Below are 24,442 nucleotides of genomic sequence, written 5' to 3'. Positions count from 1 at the left end.
GTCAAATCAACTCCTCTAAATTTCTGTTTACTCATCTGTGAAAAGGGAACATTACTTAAAGGACCTATCTCCAAGGGTACTACATATGGTCTAGAACTGTAAGTATAAAGATCATCTAATCCATATCCCTTTAATTTAATTTAATTATATTTTTACAGGTAAGGAAGCTCAGGACCATAGTGAATAACTGACTTGTCCAAACTCACATAGCCCTTAGAGTCTTAAAAAAACAAACAAACAAACAAAAACCAAAAAACCTTACCTTCCATCTTAGAATCAATACTGGTATTGGTCCTAAGGCAGAAGAGTGGTAAGGGCTAGGCAATGGGGGTTAAGTGACTTGCCCAGGGTCACACAGCTAGGAAGTGCCTGAGGCCAGATTTGAACCCAGGTTCACCCATCTCTTGGCCTGGCTTTCAATCCACTGAGTCACCCAGTTCCCCCTAGCCCATAGTGTGTTGATTTCAGTGGTCTTTCCTCTGGGTCACACTTGCCTATTGAGGCTGTTTGACTCAACTTCATCTTCCTGATGGACTCCAGATCCATGTATAAGAAACATGATTCTCAAATTGTAAAGAACTACAGATATAGTGGGAGAGGAGAAGATAGAGTGGTTTGGGGTATAAGGAACCCTCATATTTGTTTCTTGTAGTTACATCATATGAAAACAATTCTTCCTCTCTATCCTCCCCCATTCTTTCTCAGCTAAGCCAGGAGGAGAAAACACCCAAGACTTGACCTTTTGTGCCCATTGCTTATATGTGAACACCACAAAACACTTGACCATTTCCTGTTTGCTCTGGATCCTCCCTCCCTATAGAAGTCAACTCCCAGGAAGCCTGGGCTAGGGAGAATGACTTATCTTGCCCATTCACTCTATCAGGACACAAGCCTCTCATCAGGGGCAAAGGTGGTGAATTGGTAAGGCAACAGTTACCTGCCACATGTTAACAGGTGGAAATTGAGCTTAGGTTGTTGAGATGCCAATAGAGGGAACAAAAAGCCTCAGGTATGGAAGCTCACAGGGGTCATATGAGGACAGAGTAGGCATATAAACCCCAACATCTGTGTGGTCTCCTCAGATTCATGATGAAAGTCAAGAGAACTTGATGCCAGTCTTGATTCTGGCCTCAGCTTCTCCTTTCTGAGTCTCAGCTCCTCATCTATAAAGTAAGGGAATTAGATTGCACTAGATAAATTCACACTTTAAAGATTCTTAAACTGGGGCACATGGACAAATTTCAGAAGGTTTATGAACTTGGTTAGGAAAAAAATGTTTATTTTCACTAACTTCTAAAAAATCAAATTTAACATGTTCTTCAATTATTTAAAAACATCATTCTGAGAAGTGGTCTGAAACCTTCACTAGATTACTAGAGAAGTCCAAGATACACAAAAATATCACATACACTCCAACTAAATAACATTTAAAATCAGCCCCAACACTCTATGTTCTAAAGTCTTTTTCAGTTCTAATATTGTATGATATGATAAAAGATTATGTCTCTCCTTCTTACATACCAGTGTATGAAAACGTCAAAATTCACAAAGTCAAAGGGGATATTTCCTATTCAAAATAGAATTTTTCCTTTTACCAATATAGATGCATAGAGATACTTAAATTTGGAACATTGTATATACTTGTATGGAAGAAGTAGAGGGACAGGGACATCATGATGGCTGAGTGCATTGGGAGCCAGGTCTGGAGATGGGAGGTTCTGAATTCAAATTTGATCTCAATACACTTCCTACTTTGTGACCCTGGGTGAGTCACTTAAACCCAATTGTCTAACCCTTACCACTCTTCTGCCTTGGAACCAATATATTTAGTCTCAGTTTTAAAACAGAAGATAAGGATTTTTTTTTTAAGTGGAGGAAACTTGTGTCATATTTTATGTCTATCTGTATGTATGTATGTATATGTATGTGTGTGGTTTCCTTTAAATAGCTACTCCTGCAAATGCATTTAAAATGAGATTCAACTGAGAAGTATGATACAGGGAAAGCTTTTTATAATAAAGAGTGGCATATATGTAATCTGCTATGTAAAATGAGGCATGGCTGCACATGAATAACCCTTATTGCACAAAGAGAGGCCTATTTGCCTTTTAACTGTGACCTAATAGTCATGTCTGTCTTACTTACACTGGAAAAAGTGGTCTCCTTCCTCCCAGTCCTCCAGAGACTAAAGTTATGTTTCCTTTCTGATTGGTGTTCTCCCCAACAAATCAATTAATCTATCAACTGTCAGATCTATGGGAAAGGAAAGATTTTAAGACCAAGCAAGAGCTAGAAAATATTACAAAATATAAAATAAATAATTTTATTACATTAAATTAAAAAGGTTTTGTACAAACAAAACCAATGCAATCAAAATTAGAAGGGAAGCAACAAATTTGGAAAAAATCTTTCTAACAAAAATCTTCAACAAAGGTCTAATTACTCAGATTTTTAAGGAGCTAAATCAATTGTACAAAAAAGCAAGCTATTCCCCAATTGATAAGTGGGCAAGGGTCATGAATAGGCAATTTTCAGATAAAGAAATCAAAACTATCAATAAACACATGAAAAAGTGTTCTAAATCTCTTATAATTAGAGAAATGCAAGTCAAAACAACTCTGAGGTACCATCTCACACCTAGCAGATTGGCTAACATGACAGCAAAGTAAAGTAATAAGTGTTGGAGGGGATGTGGCAAAATTGGGACATTAAAGCATTGCTGGTGGGGTTGTGAACTGATCCAAACATTCTGGAAGACAATTTGGAACTATGCCCAAAGAGCTTTAAAAGACTGTCAGCTTTTTTTGATCCAGCCATAGCACTGCTAGGTTTGTACCCCAAAGAGATAATAAGGAAAAAGACTTATACCAAAATATTTATAGCCATGCTCTTTGTGGTGGCAAACAATTGGGAATGAGGATATGACCTTTGATTGGGGAATGGCTGAACAAATTGTGGTATCTGTTGGTGATAGAATACTATTGTGCTAAAAGGAATAATGAACTGGAGGAATTCCATGTGAACTAGAATGACCTCCAGGAAATGATGCACAGTGAAAGGAGCAGAACCAGGAGAACATTGTACACAGAGATTGATACACTGTGGCACAATCGAATGTAATGCACTTCTCTACTAGCAGCAATGCAATGATCCAGGATAATTCTGAAGGACTTATAAGACAGAACACTATTCACATCCAGAGAAAGAACTGTGGGAGTAGAAACACAGAAGAAAAACAACTGTGTGATCACATGCGTTGATGGGGATATGATTGGGGATGCAGACTCTAAATGATCACCCTAATGCAAATATTAATAATATGGAAATAGGTCTTGATCAATAACACATGTAAAACCCAGTGGATCTGCTTGTTGGCTACAGGACCAGGGTGGGAGGAAGGAAGGGAAAGAACATGAATCGTGTAACCATGGAAAAATATTCTAAATCAATTAATTAAATAAAAATTTTCAAACAAAAAATATTTTAAGCACCTACTATGTGCCTGGTACTATGCTAGGAGGCTATACATAGGCAAAAATGAAAATATCTCTAACCTCTAACAATATTACACATTTATAAGTGTATGCAAAATAAATACAAAATAATAGAGTTTGGGTAAGGTATTGTGAACCTTAAAAATTCTCAGACCCTACTTCATAAGGTTGGGTTAAGACTATTCCCCATTTTAAACAATGAAGGTACTTAGATCAGGAATGTGAGAACTCTACTTAGATCAGGAATGTGAGATCTCTACTCTACCCCTACTTAAGTCTACCCTAGGGGAAGATAAAGTTGTAAACTCCTTGCTGAACAATGAAAGATACTTAAACCCATACTTTTAGTAGGACAAAAGTTCTTAAGCTATGCCTATTTGGGGTTTATTGAATAATTGGGACAAAAGAGTGCTAAGTACCTATAAAGGTCAGACAACTTGTGAACTTACAAGGAGCAAAGAGGTGAAAACTTACTCAGAGATCCTAGTCTACTCAGGTGTGAATTACTCAAAAAGATTAGTCTACTCAGGTGTGAACTATGAATGGTCTGTCCTTTGAAAAATGTCTACTGTGATTGGTAGATATAAGGACTTAGGGGAGGTGACATAGGAGAAAATGTCCTTTAAATAGGAGCTCAGATTCATTCAGAGGTGCATTCAGATTGAGGATTGAGCTGGTGGAGGCAGCTGAGATGATGCTGGCCTGGTGTCACTAGAATCCTTGCTTGGACAGATCTTGTGGTTAGTGATTAAGGACTCACTGATCTTTCTCTTAAGGGCTTAGGCCTGGGTTGGCCAGGGCTGCCCTGGGCTGGCCTATCCTTTTCTCATTATTCCCCTTTTTCTCTCTTTCTCTCCTCTTCTTTAATTCCTCATTGTATTAATTAATTAAAATCTCTATAAAACCCAGTTGACTTGGGTATATTTCACAATTGGGAATATTTCCCTGGCAACCACTTTATTTTTAATATAAAAAACATATTTCTGCAGTCACAATTTACTCATCCACTCTTTATCTACTACAATTTAAGCCTTCCACTATTTTAACTGCCACAGTTTATGACCTCAACTATTTTAACTATAACAGTATTAGCATCAAGAAAAGTTTCATAGAGAAAACAGTATGATCATCTCATGGAAAAACTGAGGTCCAGAGTGTCATATGTAAGAAACTGAGAGATCTTTTGTCTGGACTGTATAGGGCTATATAATATAATAAAGCTGGTAACTTGATTAATATTACTCTGAAAATTAATAAAAGAGCCAGGATTCAAACCCAGGTCTTCTAATTTTTGTTTTTTTCAAATGTTGATACATTTGAAAATGGCCAGATTTGAACCTAGGACCTCCTGTCTCTAGGCCTGGCTCTCAATCCACTGAGCTACCCAGCTGCCTCCCCCCTTTTTTTTAAACCCTTACCTTCCATCTTGGAGTCAATACCCTGCCCTCCTGTTGCTCAAGATATACAGTGATTTTATACATATATATGTATGGAAATTAACATTGAGCATGCCTAAACTTTCTTGCTTAAAAGGTGCCTAGTTGAATGTTCTGTTGAACTACCCTCTCAGTACTGACTTTATATCCTAGGCTGGGCACTGTAGAAATACTAGCTGATACCCTGATTATTAACTCTAGGGCTAGCTGCCACTGCACCTACCCTATCCCGTCCCCACTTTCTGACCTGAGGTCTCCTTCCTGAAGACCAATTAGTCCAGCCTCAAGCTCATCTTTGATTCATCTTCATTTATCTGCATCAAATGATGAGATTTAAATGATTTAGACCCTTCTCTTGTCAGTAACATTGTTCTTCATTAATATTTTTCCTGATTTAGCTTCTTCCCAGAAAACCATATCAACTATGATATGCCAGCCTTTCCCTCAGTCTCTTCCTGGGTCATAGGTTTATAAGATTTAGTGTTTAAAGAGATCTTATCAATTATTTAATTAAGTCCTTTACCTTAAAGATAAGGAAACTGAGAGTTAGTTTGATCAAAGTCACATAGATAGTAAGCAATAAAGCCATGATTACAATTAAGGTCTTTGATTTAAAAACTAGCATTATCTCTATTATCCTGGGATTCCATCTAGTCATCTAGAATCAAATCAATTTATTAATAAGCATTTATTTCACTAATTTCTCTTCTTTACTTGATCCCATCCTCTTCTGTCTTCTCAAGCAGATTACATACTGAATCACCCACTCTCCCAAATCTTCAACCTCTTCCTATCTACTGATTCTTTTGCTCCTATCTTCAAACATTCCTAAGTCTTTTCAATCCTTAAAAAAAAAAAACACTTCCATCATATCCTACTATCTCCTCAAACTATCATACTTACGTCTTTCCTCCTTTTCTCAAACTTTTTTTTGGTGAACTTTTAAAAAATTATTTTTTTCTGGGTTATACATGTGTTATCATGCAATACATATTTTCATATTATTCATTTTTGTAAGTGAATAATCTTATGAAACCAAAACCCCAAAACATAAACCCAAATAAACAAGTGAAAAATAATATGCTTTCATCTGCATTCCAAATCCAAAAGTTTGTTTGTTTTTTTCCTGGAGGTAGATAGCATTTTTTGTCAGAAGTCCCTCAAAATTGTCCTAGATCACTGTATTACTGATAGTAGCTAAATCTATCACAGTTGATCATTCCACAATATTGCTGTTACTGTGCACAATGTTTTCCTTATTATGTAGGTCTTTCTATCAGCCAAACTCTTTGAAGAATCTGCTTACACTCATCAATTCTACTTTCCTATCCCATTACAATCTGACTTTCAACTGATTACTCATTACAGAATTATAAATAATCTCTTATTTGTGAAGCCCAATGGTCCTTTTCCAGTCCTCATCCTTCCAGATCCATTCTCTGTGTTTAATACTGTTGACCACCTTTTCTCCTGTAAATTGTCTCTTTTCTGATTTTCATAATACTACTTTCTTCTGGTTCTTCAACCTGACTGATGATGTCTTAACCATCTCTTTGCTAATTCATCATCCATATCATAACCGCCAACTTTAGATGTTTTCTAAGGTTCTTTCCCAGACCCTTTTCTCTATAAACTTTCTCAGTAATCTCATCATCTTCCACAAGTTGGTGTCATGTCTATTCAAATGACTCACAGACCTATATATCCATCCCCAGACTTCCCTGAGCATTCATCTCCTATCACCAACTACCTGTTATACATTTCAAACTGTATATCCTAAAGACTTCTCAAATTCAAAATATCCAAAACTTGACTCATTATCTTTCCCCTCAAGCCCTCCCCTCTTCAAGTCTCCCCTATTTCTCTGTAAGGTACCACCATTCTTCAGGTATCCCACATTTATAATCTTAAGGTAATCTTCAACTCCTCATTCTCCCTCAGCCTAAATATCCTATTAATTGACAAATCTTGACACTTCTATCTTCACAAAATCTTTTAAGTCTCATCTTTTCTCTACTCACATAGCTTTCATCTTAGTTCAGGTTCACATCTCTTCTCACCTAGATTATTGCAACAGTCTCTTAATTCTAATCCTTGCCTCAAATCTCTTAGCATTCCAGTCCATCCTATATACTCTTGTTAAAAATAATTTCTTTTAAGCACAGATCTGACCATATGACCCCCTTTCTCAATTAACTTCAGTGGCTCACTATTATATAATTAGTAAAAAAAATATAAATTATCCAGCATAAACTATATATTCCTTTCTTTATTTTTCAAAACCTTTCATAACCTGGCCCCAATCTATCTTTCTAGCTTCATTAGATTACTTCCCTATTCTGCACTCTGTTATCCAAACAAACTGATCTCTCTATTTCTTGCACACAGCACTCTTATGTCTACTCTTTGTGTCTTTGCATTATATATCCCCCATTGCTGGACTGCATTCCCTCCTCACCTTAGTTTCCCTACCTTCTCTCTTTTACTCAAGATGCTGCCCAAATACTGCCTTGTATATAAAATCTTTCCAGATCCTAATTCCCTTTCTCTCAAACTCCTTATATTTATTCACTTGATTTTACACACACACACACACACACACAAATTATATATGCACTTGTTCTGCCCATTGGAATGTAAGTGTCTAACAAGCAAGGATTTCTCATTCTTTTTCTTTCTATCCCTAGTACCTAGTATAGTGCAGGGCAAGTGATAAGAGGATTAAGATAAATGCTTATTGATTGATGAATTGGACTCCATCACCAACCTCTTTAGTCTTTTTTTTAAGGAGCCAGAAGATGGGGCCTCTTATTTGTCTTCCAGCTCTTTTCTAAACCTCCCCCCTTTCTGCCATCTGTGACAGAGGAGCCCCAAGAAGATGGAGTCCCTATCTGAGGCAGTATTGGCCTGAAACCAACATCACCCTGCTCAAAATAACCTTGCCCTTTAGAAAGAGTACCCTATCCAATTGCAAATCCATTTGCTGCTTACTATCTCAATTCATGCCAAAGTCTTCTCTAGCACTGTCATGGCCCTAGGCTTCCCTCCTTGGGACACAGCTAGAGAATTCTAGAATATCATCTCTGGAAGGTATTCAAGAGCTCATCATCCAGTCCAACTCTGGCCCAAAGTAGGACTCCCCTTGACAATATCCCTAATGAGAATAATAATCTGATGTTGACTGATGGCTCCTAGAAAGAGAGAATGTCTCGTAATATGTCTCTTACTCATCCTGACTTAAACTATCTAGAGTGAAAGAGTCAGAGTTGACTGGTATAGTTTCTGTTTCTGAGGTAATAGGTTTTTGTTGTTGTTCAGTCATTTGATTCTGGAATTTTCTTGGCAAGGATACCAGAATGATTTTTCATTTCCTTTTTCAGCTCATTTTAGAGATGAAAACCAAGGTATTTTATGTTACATGACTTGCCTAGGTCACATAGCTAGTAAGTATCCAACGCTAGATTTGAACTCAGATCTTCTTGACTCCAGGCCTCTAGCTATCTCAACTGAGCCAGCTAATTAGCTAGATAGTTGTGGATAGAGCCCTGGGCATGGAGTCAGGAAGACCTGAGTTCATATCCAGCCTCAGTTGGACATGACTGAAATGCCTACACAATAATAGACAAATGTCTCCATTTCTGAGAGTAGAGACAAATTTTAATGTTATGACATGCTTTCTCAAATAATTCTCTGCACAAAGCTAGAAATGTGGACAGTATAATTTGTCACATTCTTACAAATTGGTAGAGGCAAGTCTCTTTGAGGCGTCTCATTTTCCCTATCTATAAAAACAAGTGTGTTGGATTAGATGATCTGTAAGGGCCCTCAGAGTTGATATGTCTAATGATCAATGAGTTATGCTGTTATCTTTTGTAGAAAGGCCCAATCCACCTTGCTCTGGATAGTAAAATTCTACCAATCATTCAGGGCCCAACTTAAGGCCCCCTTTCTCCAGAGAGTAATTTCTAATTACTCAAGCCTACAAGGATACCTGCTACTTCTGACTTCCTATGATAGGTATAGTGCATGAGTTCTCATTTATGCTGTTAACAATAGTGACAATTTGCATATTTTTTCTCAACAATATTGTAAGGTAGGTAATGCAAGGATTATTATCCCTATTTAAAAAACAAACAACCAAATGTGACTCTTTGTATAGCTAACTCCTTAGTGAGGAATTTCCTCTACCAATGCAGATGGGCAGCTTCTCTACAATTCAGAGTGCTGTTTGTGGCTCTGAGAGGTTCAATGGCTTGCCTCAGTGTGATACAACCAGATGTGTCAGAGGTGGAACTTGAACCTCCATCTTTCTAACTAGGTAGTCAGCTTTCTAGGCGTCAAATTCTTAGTCTTGGACAGAGAGCAGCTCAAACCAGATTAAAGTATAATTGGGATATGTTTATCAAAATAAATTTAAAAGCAATAAAACATAGATCTTATTGATTTATGGTTTTATTTTCTTTTGTTTTTGATGGTGATGGTCTGCGTATTTATCAATCTTTGTTGTTGTCAGTGTCAATAAATATATTCTGCCAGCTCTGCTTTATTTTCTCTGCCTCCCTTGTGTGTATCTTTCCAAATTTTATTATATTCCTCATATTTCTTTATTTTATTTAAGTACCAAATTCTCTTCTTCTCCCCTCCACCTTCCCTACTAATTGAAAAGGCAAGAAAAATGAAACAGTACAAATATGTGTATTCATTCAAACAATTTTCTGCCTTTAAAAAAAAAAGCAAGAAAAAAAACATACTCCAATCTGCATTCTAAGTCCGTCAATTCTCTATCTGGAGATGGATACCATCTTTCATCATTAGTCCTGTGGAATTTTGATTGGTTGTTTTGTTTATCAAGGTTACTAAGTCTTTTAAATTTCATTAACATTACAATATTGCTATTACTTACACAAGTTATTGCCCTGATTCTGTTCACTTCACCTTGCATCAGTTCATATGGCTTCCCAGTTTTTTGCATGAAACTGTCCCCTTTGTCATTTTTTATTGCACAATTTTTATTATGTAAAATTCATATAATAGAATTTGTTCAGCCACCCCACAATTGATAAATATTCTCAGTTTCTGATTCTTTTTCACTGCAAAAAGAGTTGCTATAAATATTTTGGTACATATGAATTCTTTTTCCTCTTTCCTTGATTTCTTTGGGGGTATAGAACTAATAGCAGTATTCTGGGGTCAAAGGGTATGCACAATTTAATAGATTTGGGGGCATAGTTCCAAATTGCTTTCCCGTATGGTTGGAGTAGTTTACGTCTCCATCAATAGTGCATTACTGTACCTTTTCCCCCACATTCCCCTCAGCATTTGTGTTTTCCCTTTTTTGTCATCTTAGCCAATTCAATGCTTATGAGGTGGTACTTCATAGTTGTTTTAATTAGCATTTCCCTAATTATTAGTTAGTTAGAGCATTTTATATGGCTATTAATAGCTTAGATATCTTCCTCTGAAAACTTCTTATTTATATCTTTTGACAATTTATCAATTGAGGAAACACTCCAATTTCTTAGTACCTATGCACTTTCCTAGTCTATCACCTTACTGGCCTCACTTTTCTCTTCATGATCTTGACCAAGATCTACAGGTTAAAAGTTTAATTTTGATCTGTTCTCCATCCTTGAATTCTTTATCTCCTTGTACTTCCCCTGTTTGTGCTCTGCTAGTCCTTATTCCTCCTCCTCCTCCTCCTCCTCCTCCTCTTCTCTTGAGCTGCTGAGTGCTGCAGGAGGAGTTTGCAAACTATCCAACTGGGTCCACAACAAATTTATCATCTAACCTCAACTGCAGCAAATCTTTTCATATGTCTCTGATTAACTTCCTTTGTCATTCTTCCATAATAGCTGCCCTAACTTTTCCCACTCTGCTTAAGTTCTCAAATCCAACCTGTCCCCTTCTCATTGGATGATCCTGAGTTCTGCCTCTCCATTCTTCTCTTCTTACTATTATTACCTCTTCTTGGTCTCCTTTAGTAGTTCAACATCTCTGATGCGGTTGTGCCTAAAGGCTCTCTTCTTTCTCTACACTCTTTCCCATGATTATCTGTTCTGTTCCTATGGGTTCAAATATAATCTCAATACAAATGATTTCCAAACATATGGAACCTAATTTCTCCTTTTAGCTCTAGCCCCAAATTGCCACACTGCTGAGTACACATCTCCACCTGGATAGCTTACTAGAACCACACACCCACCATTATCTTCATCTCTAAATCAATTCTCTTCCCCAACTTTCTTCTTTCAGTTGATGATTCTACTACTATCCTTTCATGGGGTCATAGATACTGTGTTGGAAAGGACCTCAATGGCTATCTATTTCAATCCTCTCATTTTACAAATGAGGAAACTGAAGAACACAGAGGTTCAATGATCTGCCCATGGTCATGCAGATAGTAAGTGATAATTCACTACCACCCTAATTCAGGCCCTCATCACCTATTATAAAAATGGTGCCATTGCAAAAACCTTCCAACTAGTTTCCCAGTTTTTATTCATGCCCTACTCCAAATCCTCATTTTCAGAACTCTCAAAAGAATCTGCCTAATATATGGTTGATTATATAACCACCTAATAAAAATAAGTAAACATCAGCCCTCAAGAAATCTATTTTCTGGGGGCAGCTGGGTAGCTCAGTGGATAGAGAACCAGACCTAAAGACAAGAGGTCCTAGGTTCAAATGTAGCCTCAGACACTTCCCAGCTGTATGACCCTGGGCAAGTCACTTGACCCCCATTGCCTAGCCCTTACCACTCTTCTGTCTTGGAACCAATACACAGTACTGATTCCAAGATGAAAGGTAAGGGTTTAAAAAAAAAAGAAGAAAAAGAAGTCTATTTTCCCAACAAAAAGCAAACTCTTCCATCTAGCATTTAAGTCCTTTCCCAATCTGGCTCCAAGGTCTATTTCTGGCCTTATTTCTCATCAGGTTCCTTCACATCTTCTGTTCCAATCTCAGCTGTTCTCCGAACTTGATGTCTCCTGTCTCTTTTAATGTGAACAGTCCATCACCTTTGTATTTCCTCATTGTCTCCACTTATCAAAATAATTCTCCTCCCAGAAAAAAAAAAATTCAGATCAGGTGCTGCTTCCCCTGTGAAGCCCTACATGATTCCTCCCCTCTGAATATTCTCTAACTTCTCAAATTTTCCTAGAGGGCATTATTTGTAGTCCTCCTTTGGTTTCATCACCTTCTACTTTATATTACAGTTACCTGTGATTACAGAGATTTAGAGTTAGAAGAGACCTTAGAAGTCATGGTACTTAAAAGTTATATGAGAACTTAAAGATCATCAACTTCAGCCCTTTAATTTTGCATCTGAGGAAAGAGAGATAATGTGAAATTAAATGACCTGCCCAGGGTAACACAGTAATTGTCTAGAGCAAGATTTGAAGTCAGGTCTTTCTGACTCCAAGTCCAATGTTTTATACATTATGACATGCTACCTCTCATCTGGCTCTTCCCCTCAATTTTTAAGTGAGGAAATTAAGGCCCAGAGAGGTGAAATTATTTGTTCTAGGTCACGTACCTAACAAATCAGAGCCATTATTTGAACCCAATTCCCTGCCATTAAATTCACTGTCCCACCAGTCCTTTTCATACAAGCTTCTTGAGGATAAGAACCACACGACTTTTAAAGTTTGTATCACAATGCCAATCATAGGATCCTGCACGTAACAGATGCTTCGTTTGCTGAATTGAATTACTGAACTGAATTGCTGTTCTAGCTGTCATGTCCCAGGTTCAATACCAGCTCTAAGGGGATCTGAGGTCTAAAGGTCTCTTTCAGCTATGACATCCTGAATTTTAATATTTTGTGCCCGTGGGCTTCTGATGTTGTTGCACAGGCTGTAAATGATACTGTAATTAACAGACACTATATGTGTCTATTTTAAAAACTCCTTCCTTTGTTCTCATCTGAAGTTTGGGCAACAATGAAGATCCTGATTAGCTCTTTTGAGACATCTGGAGTCTCCTGACTGAAAGAAGTAATATTTTTTCGTTCCTTTGTCATCTTCTCATGGAAGCATTTCTTGTCCTATTATGTAGGTGTGTTTTCCCTCCTAATTGCTTACTGTCTTCTCTTTCTTGAATCCTGTACAAATTTAGGAAGAGAAACAAAGAATGGTTTGTGGGAAGGAAAGCACTGAAATCTTTGTCCTGAAGATTTTAGCTCAAATCTTGGTTTCCCGAGGCTATGCAACACTGGCCAAGGTATTTCCATTCTCTGGGGAAGGGAATAAGTATTTATAAAACACCTACTATATTCCCAAGCTAAATGCTTTAAAAATATTATTTCATTTTATCATTACAAAAGACCTGCAAGGTAGGTGCCATTGTTATCTCCCATTTTACAGTTGAGGAAATTGAGACAAACTGGGATCATCACTTGACCATGGCTACTAAGTATCTGAAGCCGAGTTTGAACTCAAATCTCTCTGACTCTAGTCACAGAATTCTAAACACTGTATGTACCTCCTAGATGACTCTTGGCCTCAATTTACTCATTTGTAAAAAGCAGAATAATAATACTTACTCATCAAATAAGAGAATGAATGAAAAAACACTTTGGGAAACAAAGCAAAATAATATTCAGATGTGAAGCATTATGAGTAGATATTAAGGTGGCAGATATCTGGGGTAAAGGTGTTGCTCTATTACCTTCTTCCTATGTGACTTGGAAAAAAAATTTTCTGGATTTCAGGTTCCTCATGGAAGAGTTGAACTTGGGGCTATCTAAGGTCAGAAAAGCAATTTCTTATTTGTTTTAAGGGGAAAGTTCCTTATAATTAGTACTATCTTAAAGCACATTAGGAAACCTGAAGAACTTTCCCATCACTGCATGACCATTTGTTGAGAAGGGATTCTGCAGGGTTAAGATTTAGCCTAAATAACGTCCATGGTTCTTTCCAACTCTGGAATTCTCTGATTCCAAATATATAACAGAGTTATACATTATCCAATGATATGTCTGCTAAGCTTGTGATTTCTCTGTCCAGTTAAGGGAACACTGAAAGAAAAGTGTTTTGTAGTTAGGTTTTACATCTCCAATATGATGTTAACCTAAATGGTTAACATCAAAGTTCCCTTCTGCTATAAGATTCTCTGGATATGTGGTTGAATCCATCTTTAGCTTCCTTATTGAATTCCCCATTCTTAAGTTTCCACTTGTATATTAAAAAAAAAAAATATATATATATATATATATATGCCTTTCTTTGTCTTCTCGTTAATTCCAGGTGTCCATAGCCCTATCTGCTATATTCAGGGACCAAATGGATACTGAGCTACCCAGAATGAAAGGGAAAAAATGGACTTAGTGTGATCAAGAACATCAACTTCCATATCATTTCCTCAAAGTCAATGAAGACCTTGCCAATCCCATATTCCCATTCCCAACAGGATTTCCCTTCCACTCAAACCTCAGTTAGCCTTTATAGGGTCCACTCTTACCATGCATCTGTATTTGAATTTCAGGGGACTAAGAAAGAAATAAGAAAAGATGGTTCAAATTGCCTAATGATTTGTTCAATACATTTTCTCTGGTTCCTAGATAAATAAGAATCTTCTCTTTCTCCCTTCACTTTCCCCAAACACAAAGTAAAAAACTAAAAGAAGGGCAGGTTGAGCAGAAGGGGAATAAGAACAGGGTGCTAGTCTCAGTGCTGTCACCAACTTCCATGTGATCTTGTCAATGGGACTTTCCTGGTCTAAACCTCATGGTTCCTACCTAAAAATGGAAAATGATATACTATTCCCTCTATTCTGAAGTGGACAATTGGAATGGGGAAAGGTAAAATCTATTGTCTTGGGAAAATGTTGAAGGAAGATGTTCAACCTTGAGAAGACATGATTTAGTTAGTACTTTTTCTTGCTGTCTTCAGCTATTGACAGTACCTACCACCTGTCAAAGGATGCCACTTCATTTTTAGGTAGTTTTGCTTTATCCAAGAGTAGAACTAGGAACAATGGCCAGAAATTGAAGAGAGGAAGATTTAAGCCTGTAAGCCTGTCTTTTTAAAAAACCTTCTTAGAAGTGATACTAATTTTTGCTTCCAAGGCAGAAGAACAGTAAAGGCTAGGCGTTTAAGTTCATATAAGTGACTTGCAGGGGGTCATACAGCTAGGGGGTGGCTGAGGCCAGACTTGTACCAATGTCCTCCCATTTCCAAGATTAGGAATAGACTTTCCAACAAAGCAAATAGTCCCAGAGTGAAATGTGCTGCGATGAGGGAGAGTATCTTCTTCATCCCTGGAGGTCTTCAAGTGAAAGCTAGATAACTGTCAGGAGCACCATGAATGGGCTTCAGGTAGTGAGTCCTTTCCATCTCCAATTGTAATTCGACTAAGTGAGTTTGTTATAAGGATCCAGTGAGACAACATGTAAAACACTATGTAAATGTGAATTATTATTGTTATGATGTGGAGGAGTCATGTCCAGGAGTTAGTGAAGAATAATAATTCACATTGCTCTGGTGCTTTACGATTCATTGATTACTTTCTACACAACAGCTTTGTGAAGGTAGGTCATGAAAGTATTCTTATTCCTATTTTACAGATGAGAAAACTGGGACTCGGAAAGAGTAAATCATCTTCCCATAGTTACACGGTCATACCTACATCTCAGTTCAATTCAACATGTGCTTATTAAGCCCCTACTGTGTAGGAGACACTGTACTAGGCACCAAAGACACAAAGAAAAAAATGATAAGAGTCCCTACCCCCAAGGAGCTTATATTCCACCAGGGAAGGAGAGCAATATGTATAGAGATAAGTAAGTGCAAAATACATATTAAAATGCATAAAAAGTAATTTCAAGGTGGGACACTTAACAGTTTGGGGTCTAAGAAAAGGACATTTGTAGAAAGTGGCATTTGAATTGAGCCTTAGAGGGGCCTGAGGGTTCCCAGAGGTAGAGTTAGGGAGGGGAGCCATTTCTCATAAAGAGGGCAAACTGCACAAAGGCAGAGAAGTAAGAGATGGAATGAATGTCTTGTATAGGAAACAGCAAGTAGAGCAGTTTAGCTAGAATGCATAAAGGAGTATAATGTATAATCAGTCTAGAAAGATAGTCTGGAGCCAGACTGTGAAGGACTTTAAATGCCAAACAGAGGAGTCTATATTTTATCCTGGAGGCACTGAAAGCCTCTTGATCAGGGGAATATCACGGTCAGATATGTGCTTTAGGAATATTAATCTGGCAGCTGTGTGAAGGATGGATTGGAAAGGCAGGGTGCAGGGAGACCAATTAGAAGGCTATTGCCATAGTCCAAGTCAGAGGTGATGTGGGCCTGGATTAAAGAGGTTGTGGTATGAGTGAAGAGAAGGGGATGGATGCATAAGATGTTTGGGAGGTAAAGTTGAAAAGATATACTAACTAATTGAATATGTAAGTCAATGGTTAAGGGTGGCTTCGTAGTCATGAACCTGGGGGGCTGAAAGAATGGTGTCACACTCACCAGAGGAGCCTTCTTAACTCCAAGTCTAGCTCTCATGATCTTAGACCAACTATTTGTTTTAAACCCTTTCCTTAGATCTTAGAATCAATATTGTGTATTGTTTCCAAGACAGGAGAGTGGTAAGGGCTAAGCAATGGGGGTTAAGTGACTTGTTCAGGGGCCTGTAGATAGGAAGGATCTGAGTCTAGATTTGAATCCAGGCTATCCCATCTCTGGACCTGTCTCTCAATTTGCTGAGCTAGCTAGCTGCCTCCAGACCAACTCTTCTAATACTGTTATTCCACATTGGAAAACAGAGGCTACAGTCTGGCAGATAGCCCAAGTAATAACTATTATTTATATAATGTCTAACATTTACATAGTACTTTAAGATTTGCAAAGCACTTTACAAATATTATCTCATTTTATTCTCACAATGATCCTGAAAAGCAGGTGGTATTATTATCCTCATCTTATAAATAAGGAAATTGAAGCAGGAAGAGTCTAAGTGACTTGCCCGGAATCATAAAGCTAATAAATGTCTAGAACTAGATTTGAAGTTGGGTTTTCCTGACTTTTTGTCCAGCTCTTTACCCATTCTGTTACTTATCTACCTCCTTAGGGAGGTGGAGGCAGGTATAAGAATCTGATTGTTTGGGGCTTATGTAGCAAGATCAGAAAACCCTGGGAAGTTTAGTAGGAAGCTAATAAACATAAAGCCAGCAAACTAGATAAAGAGAGACTGGCTGGCAGTGGTCAGAAACAAATGGAAAACAGGTTCTAAGGAATTATATGAAGATGTTTGAATTTAGGCACAATGAGGTTAGGCAAAAGAAGCCACATATTCACCATTTTCCCATTCATTGTCTCATTTGATTCTTAACAGCCATTTTATAGATGAAGAAACTGAGGCTTAGAGGAGACCAGAGAATATAGAGCCAAGAGACCTGAGAGATCAAGTAGTCCAATACCTTTGTTTTACAGATAATTTCTAAGGTTTCTTTCAGCTATATTCCTTGGAGCCTATTTCCTATGAACTGGCTGCCATGGTAGGATGTGCCCAGGTGGTCCATGGGGAGTCAGTGAACTGTATTGATGACGGTCATGATGGGGCTTCTTCTTAAAGTTCCTTTCTTTGATGAAGATACATTTCTCATGCCTCTGTTGGGGACTCCTGACTCAGTGATCAGTGATCACAGAAAGGTTGTGTTTTTTAAACCTTCCCTAAGTTTTTGAATCTCAAAGCCAGGAGCCCAGAATCCAACTAGTTCAACTTAAAATCATTTGAGAATACCTTCTAAAAAAATCCATGTTGAAGGGTTGTTTGGCTTCTGCTTCATGTCCTCTAATGATCCTTCTGGAAGAGGTATGTCTTCCTGTCTGTCTTAAAAGGGATCAGGGGAAGGTGAATGAGCCATTCACTCTGAGCCACTAGCTGATCTAGTCACTGATGATCTGAAGGCCTTCCCTTCAACAATCTCTTGGAAAAACAAGAGATTCTTAAATCACATTTTCCTCTGGCATCAGCTACTTTCTTTGTATGCCCCAGAAACCTTGGTGGTGGCAGTGGTAGCAAAGTCCAGTCCTCAGTCTGACTCTCCCCCTTGGAATACTGCAGCTTCTAGGAGGAAGGAAACATAGTCTTGACTTTGTGCCCAGACAGGCCTGGAGGAGCCAGCAGGCAGTAGGGAAAGTTTAAATAAAGGGCAGTGTCCAACCCTAACCATGCCTGAGTCTGGGCTGACAGTGTGGAATATCAAGTGATAACCCTGGCACGTGTATGTGGGTACTTCTTTCCTTTTCAAAATCCTAGGTTCAGGCTTCTCTGAAGCCAATCTCTGGTGGTTTCTGACTATGGCTTCAATCCAAACTGAGGGGATGAGGCCACCTGTGCCCACAGGAGCTGGTCATTGTTGGCTGAGAGCACTAGAACATATTTTGACAATTTCCTTAACTGTAGAATAGAATATCAGATTTGGAAAGGACCTCAGAATAAATGTATGTTAAGATATAAAATATTAGTTAGAGGCCATCTAGTACAACTCCTTCATTTTACAGGTGAGAAAACTGCGGTCAACAACATAGGAAGTGACTTTAACTAGGTCACTGAGGCACTGCATAGTAGCACAGTTGCAATTCAAGAGCCTTTCCTTTGACTCCAAATATAGTATTCTTTCCTCTATATCGGATTGTCTAGCCACTCAAGGGTATGCTTTAAAAATTCAAAGCCTTCACCTCTCTGGGCCTTGGTTTTCTGATTTGTGAAATAAGAAGTTTGAACTAAATAATCTCTGAGGTCCCTTCTAGCTTTAAATTTGTGATCTTATGATCTGGAGTGGTTAAAAACCTGCCTGTGGTTCAAGGGTCATGAACAACTTTTCCAAATGCCTTGGGAATTGGTTACTACATCAAGCCAAAGCAACTTAGCCTACAACAACGCACAACATTTTGTGGTTCTGTAAACCCCGGGAATGCTTTCAGTTCTGAACTGTGCACTTTAATTACAGGGCATATTCATCCCGTCTCCATCTAAATTTATCTACAGTTATATCACTAATTAAATTACTCACAGGATTGTGTTCCAGCAATGAGCTCTGTGTAAGGGAGAAAGGGGAGTGCTCAAACACACTTTTCTCTTGGTGGGGGGTAGCAGGGGAGAGGGCTGGGAGAGTTCAGAAAGTTGCTTCCTTTTCTTCTTTGCCAAAACAAAGCTGGAAGCGACCTTCCCAACACAAACCCTCTCCCTCCTTCCCTTCCCCCCCTTTCTTCCTTCTTTCCACTCCCCCCAACTCCTGAGCCTACATAATATAGAGTGTCAAGTTGCCTGGCTTCTAGACTCATAGAAGACACAGTGTCAAATAGGGAGAATCTTTAGATTTGGAAGGGACCTTAGAAAATAAAACAGTTAGAAAAGACTTAAGAATACCAAAAGTCAGAGCTGGAAAGGATCTTAGAACATTGAGTGTTAGAACATAAAATGTGAGAGTTGAAAGTGATCTTATCAATTCCCTAGTATAGTCCTTTTTTTCCTCCCAAGAGGAGAAAACTCCCTAAAGGTGGCCTGCTTAAAGTTATATAATGAGTTGGTAGAAGAGCCCAGACAAGAGCCCAGGTCCCTTTGCTCCAAATCCACTGTGCTCTGCCAGGGTCCAGGATACAAAGCTAAGTACTGTGTGGTCCTCTGGAATCACCCAGCGAGCTTCCTTCATTTGCTCCCAAAGAAACAGATTGGGGAGGTCCTGTGAAGTGCATCAGTACTCTCTGCCAATTCCTTCTGCTAAGAACAACCTATTTTCCTCCTTCCATCTCCCCCTCCCCATGCCAGCCTGCTCTGCCTAACTCCCTGCTTTCTACTTCCTGAAGTAGGCTTACCATCCCCAGCACTTTCTCCTTCGAACCCCCAAGGAGTGAGATTGCACTACTTACCATGGAAGTCGCCTTGATCTAAGAGGGAGTCTGGGTCCATCACTCTAGGTCCCACATGTGGTTCTCCATGCACAAAGCCAGCAGTGGCCTGGCCCAGCTTCACCTGATTTATGAATTAGTCCTGCTTCCCTCCGAGAGAAACTGGCTTTCTCCTTTTCGATTCAGTCCGACTGCCTTTCCAACTAGATGACTAGGTCTCACTGCACGCAGGCCCCTTTCCAACCTTCTCCTTAATGCAGTATATTTAAAGTAGCAGTAGCCTTTTTTTTTCTTTCCTTTCCCCTACAGTCAGGCTGGAAACATTAGAAGTGGGATCAGAGCTGACAGAGAGAAGCTAAAATAGGAAGGCCCTCTGAGGAAGGGCCTGCAGGCTGGGCTTTGGGACTCCCTATGGTCTCAAGGATTTTCAGAGATTATATTGGAAGAGAAAGGAATGAAGGAAGAATGAAGGAGAGAGAGAGAGAGAGAGAGAGAGAAGAAAGAAAGAGAGAAAGAGAGGAAGGGAAGGAGGGAGAGAGAGAAAGGGAAGGAGGGAGAGAGAGAAAGAGGGGGAGAGAAAAAGAGATGGAAGGAAGGAAGGGAAAAAAGGTAGGGAGAGAGAAAGAAAAAGAAAGAAGAAAGAAAGAAAGAGTAGGACTAATATTTGAAAAGGGGAGAGGGGTGGGGGGACTTATTCTGAGTACCCTGGTAGGCAAGGCAGACAAATTCCCAGGGAATAACACATATGGGGGAGTAAGGGAGAAAGGGGAGGGGGGAGAGAGAACACACCTAGGGACATTTTTTAATATGACTTTATAAAGGTACATATTTTTCATAACAGAAAATCCTACCATCCTTATCTATATGGAGATTGATTTTATGATAAGCCAAGCTGCATGTGTTAGAATGAAGGCTTAAAACTTCTAGATTTGCAAAACTTGCTCAGGTACACAAATGACTGGTCCTGGTTCTGACTGAGGAAGAGCTCAACTGGAAGACCCAGCTCTGGAGAAGTACCACTGTCTAGAAGGGAGAATATGCTGGATCCCTATCCCTGGAATATTAGTTGGAGACTAGATGACTTCTTTCCAGGGTTGTAGAGAGATTTCTGTTCAGGTACAGGTTAGAGTAGATTCTCTCTAAGGTCTCTTCTGGCTAGTTCTGAGAGTCTGTGTTCTCTGTTTTCACAGTCAATTCTCTAAGGTCTCTCCCAACTCCAACAGACTGTAATTATAACTGTACTTTCCTCATAATCTATGAGATAGACAGTACCAAAATTATATTATCCCCATTTTACACATGAATAAATTGAGGCTCAAGGAGGATAAATGACTTGGTTGATGGTGTACAAGTAATGTGTATCAGATGTGTTAAGATTTGAATAAATGTCTCCTGACCCTAAATCCAGCAATTTTTCTGACAACTCTTTTGTTATAACACTGTATCTCCTAAAGCTTCATTTAGCTCTGCCATTTTGCAACTCTGTAGCTATACCTTTTGGCGACTGCATCTCAAATGGAAGAAGGAAGGAAGGAAGGAAGGAAGGAAGGAAGGAAGGAAGGAAGGAAGGAAGGAAGGAAGGAAGGAAGGAAGGAAGGAAGGAAGGAAGGAAGGAAGGAAGGAAGGAAGGAAGGAAGGAAGGAAGGAAGGAAGGAAGGAAGGAAAAGGGGGAAAGGAGAGTGTTCCACTGCACAATCACCCCCAACATGTTCATATACTTTAAAGTTATTCTTGTAATAAATAATACCTCACTTCTACATCAACTTCCAACTCACCAGCTCACTTTGGCATCTGTTCTCTGTGGGATCTTTACACCATAGTAGGATCCCTTTGAGTAAAACAAGGCAGGGATTATTATACCCAGAAATATGACTTTCCCAGAGTCACACAGCAAAAGTCAATGGCAAAAGCAGGGCTAGAATGTGGACCACTTTCTTCTGTGTCAGACTAGCTCTAAGGGCACCAGAGCAGGACCATCTCATGGAGTTCTGGAAGAAACAAAAAAATAAATCTTTGTAATGGAAAGGGTATAGATGGAGTGGGGGGAAAAGTTTTCTGTTCCTTCAGTCCTTAAATGGATGATTTCATGATGAATACATCCCATTTCTTCTTTCTAATTGAAACACTGGCTCTTGTCAGACTTTGGTGTGGATTAGGAAGAAATGGGAAAGGTCCCTAGGGACATACAGGGGAAGAGGCTTCTCTGACATCCTTGTTTGAATTAAAGAAGAAAATGAAGAATTAATTTAACCTTAGATCTGGGAACTGGAGATAGGCAAGGCTGTCAAATGCCCAAAGGATTATATACACTCATATACATGAGCATTCCAAGGGACACTTTTTAATATGACTTTTTAGAATGATATATATTTTTCATGTGAGTATATACAGCCCTTCATCACTGCAGGAATTGATTTTGTGGATAATGTAATAATGTAATGACCGTGAATAGGGTGCTTGGAGACCTGGTTTCTGGTCTTAGTTTTGTTACTGATTTTCTGTATGACCCTGGGCAAGTCATTTCCTGCCACCCCTGAGGTTAACTCAACATTTGGGAGGGAGTGGTTTCTCCTGCAAAAGGGCTGCTGAGTTGCTGCAATGCTCTGTCTGTTTAAGAATCATCTCTCGGACTGATCCTAAAATAGCCACCGGCCGCCTACGTGGAACAAAGCCCACACGAGAAGGTTCCTTCTCCCCCCCCCCCCAGCCCAGCTTCCACATTCTTCCTCAGCTTTAATTACACAGAGGCATTTTTCCAGCCTGGCTGCCTATTATCCAAGCTCAACTGCATCTCCAAATGTGATTGATGCAGTGGCTGGGGGAGGCTCCTCTTGCCTGTCCTCAGCTCATCTGGGCCTAGGATTTAGGAAACCCTCCTGCCCCTGTCTGGCCTCTCTTCATCCCTCCCAACCTAGCTGCTAGGAAGGGGAAGGAATCAACTGTGTACCGCAGATTACCTCTGTCACATCTTCTCTACTTGCCAGAAGGAAGGCAAAAAAATGTATCTGTAAAATCAGGGGACAAGTTGAACTTTGAAGATTTCTTTTAATGCTAATAACGTTTTATATTCTAAGTTTCCTTTTAGCGTTAAGTCTATTCTTTAAGGACCCTTCCATTTCTAGCGATCTATGTTCTAAAGTTCCTTTCATCTCCAATATTGTATGTTCTAAGAACCAAAATCCAAAATTCTTTTCTATTTTATTCAGTTGGACAATTGACAAGCATCTTTTTGGGGGGGGGCCTTCTCCCCATTAAATGGTGATTTGCCATCCAAGATAGACTGAGGAAATGGCTTGCCCTAAGGTCCCATAGGGACTTGATGTCAGGGCTAGGAGGAGAAATCCCCTGATTCTGCTGATTTCCAATTCAGTGCTCTACTACCCTGCTTTCTCCTTAATATTAGCTGCCTGGGAAAAACAGCTAGGGAGTCATTTTGGTGTGAAACAGACCTGGGCTGTCATCATGATTCTGCTGTTGACATGCTGTGTGATCTTAAGCAAATCACTTTCCCTCATGAGCCTCAGTTTCCTCCTCTGTGAAGTGAAAGGGTTAGACTTGTCTTGTCCATCACTAGCATTCTATTTTCTCTAAGTCATTGTGATGAAAATGCTTTATAATTCTAAGCCATATATGAATGTGAATTATGATGATAATGAGAAAGATAATAACTCTCTCTACTACTGAATCCTACCTACTCTGGAAGCAAGGCCTATAGTTTGAAGACCCATGCCTATGGATCTCATAAAAAATGGCGTAGAATAAAAGAGGGGAGTAGGATAGGCAAGGTTTAGCTATGAAAGTGTGGCATAGTAGAGAAGGAGCTAGAACTAGAAGTCAGGAAGACCTGGGTCTGATTACTGACTGAGACATTTAATAATTATGTGATCCTGGGCAAATCACTTAACCTTTTCAAGCTTCAGATTCTTCATCTTTAAAATGGAAATAAGAGTAGCAACTATGTAACTAGCTATGTATGTGATCTTGGGCAAATAACCTTTTTGAGTCTCAATTTCCTCATCTGTAAAATGGGAATTATGATAAATAACCTGATACTCACCTGAGAGGTAGGATGACATAATGATTAGGGAAGGAACCTTGAAGTCTGGAAAGCATGACTTCTCTTGACACACACACAATCCTTTATGAGTCATTCCACCCTTCAATGCCCTCAGAGAACATTGCAGAGCAGGTACTGATATTCTTTAGTAGAGGGAGTTTTCTTACTGAAAGTTCCACATTCCAAGGAAAACATACACCTAATTTTTAAAAAATAGAGCTAGGGGGAAACTAGGTGACTCAGTGGATTGTGAGCCCCCTAGGTTCAAATCTGGTCTCAGACACTTCCCAGCTGTGTAACCCTGGGCAAGTCACAACCTCCATTGCCTAGCCCTTAAGGCTCTTTTGCCTTGGAACCAATATTTAATAGTAATTTCAAAGGATTGTTTTGGGAATCAAATATGAAAATAATATGAAGTACTTTGCAAATCATAAGGTACATTATAAACTGGAATTTATTTGAATTGAATCTTATTGGTGTCTATTCTTTGTCCTTATAGAGGACATGCTGGTGTTGGAGTAGGGATGCAAATGAAAGCATACAGTTTTTCACTTGTTTATTTGGGAATATTATTTGGGGTTTTGGTTCTATAATATTATTCACTCA

The 24,442-nt window shown here is 39.0% G+C and overlaps 1 protein-coding gene across 8 annotated transcripts in view; it reads right to left on the bottom strand.

The window, feature by feature from the left end:
* DAB2IP (DAB2 interacting protein) overlaps nt 1-23,342 on the bottom strand; it is a 332,379-nt gene extending 309,037 nt beyond the window's left edge. For 7 of the 8 annotated variants that reach the window (XM_056812051.1, XM_056812048.1, XM_007474585.3 and 4 more), the window contains exons 1-3: nt 23,229-23,342; nt 21,555-21,767; nt 19,801-20,093 (exon numbers count right to left, since the gene is read on the bottom strand). Coding sequence is in view for 6 of the 8 variants with exons in the window: in XM_007474585.3 (XP_007474647.1) it covers nt 19,801-19,840 (40 nt within the window). In the remaining 2 variants the exon portion in view is untranslated. The remainder of the gene's footprint in view (nt 1-19,800; nt 20,094-21,554; nt 21,768-23,228) is intronic. The other variant, XM_056812052.1, reaches the window with a different exon arrangement.
* Nucleotides 23,343-24,442: the final 1,100 nt, after the last annotated feature.

This window comes from Monodelphis domestica, chromosome 1 (genome assembly GCF_027887165.1).
Source record: "Monodelphis domestica isolate mMonDom1 chromosome 1, mMonDom1.pri, whole genome shotgun sequence".
Classification (NCBI taxonomy): domain Eukaryota; kingdom Metazoa; phylum Chordata; class Mammalia; order Didelphimorphia; family Didelphidae; genus Monodelphis; species Monodelphis domestica.
The sequence above is the reverse complement of the archived record's forward strand: the minus strand, read 5'-3'. Positions and strand labels throughout refer to the sequence as shown.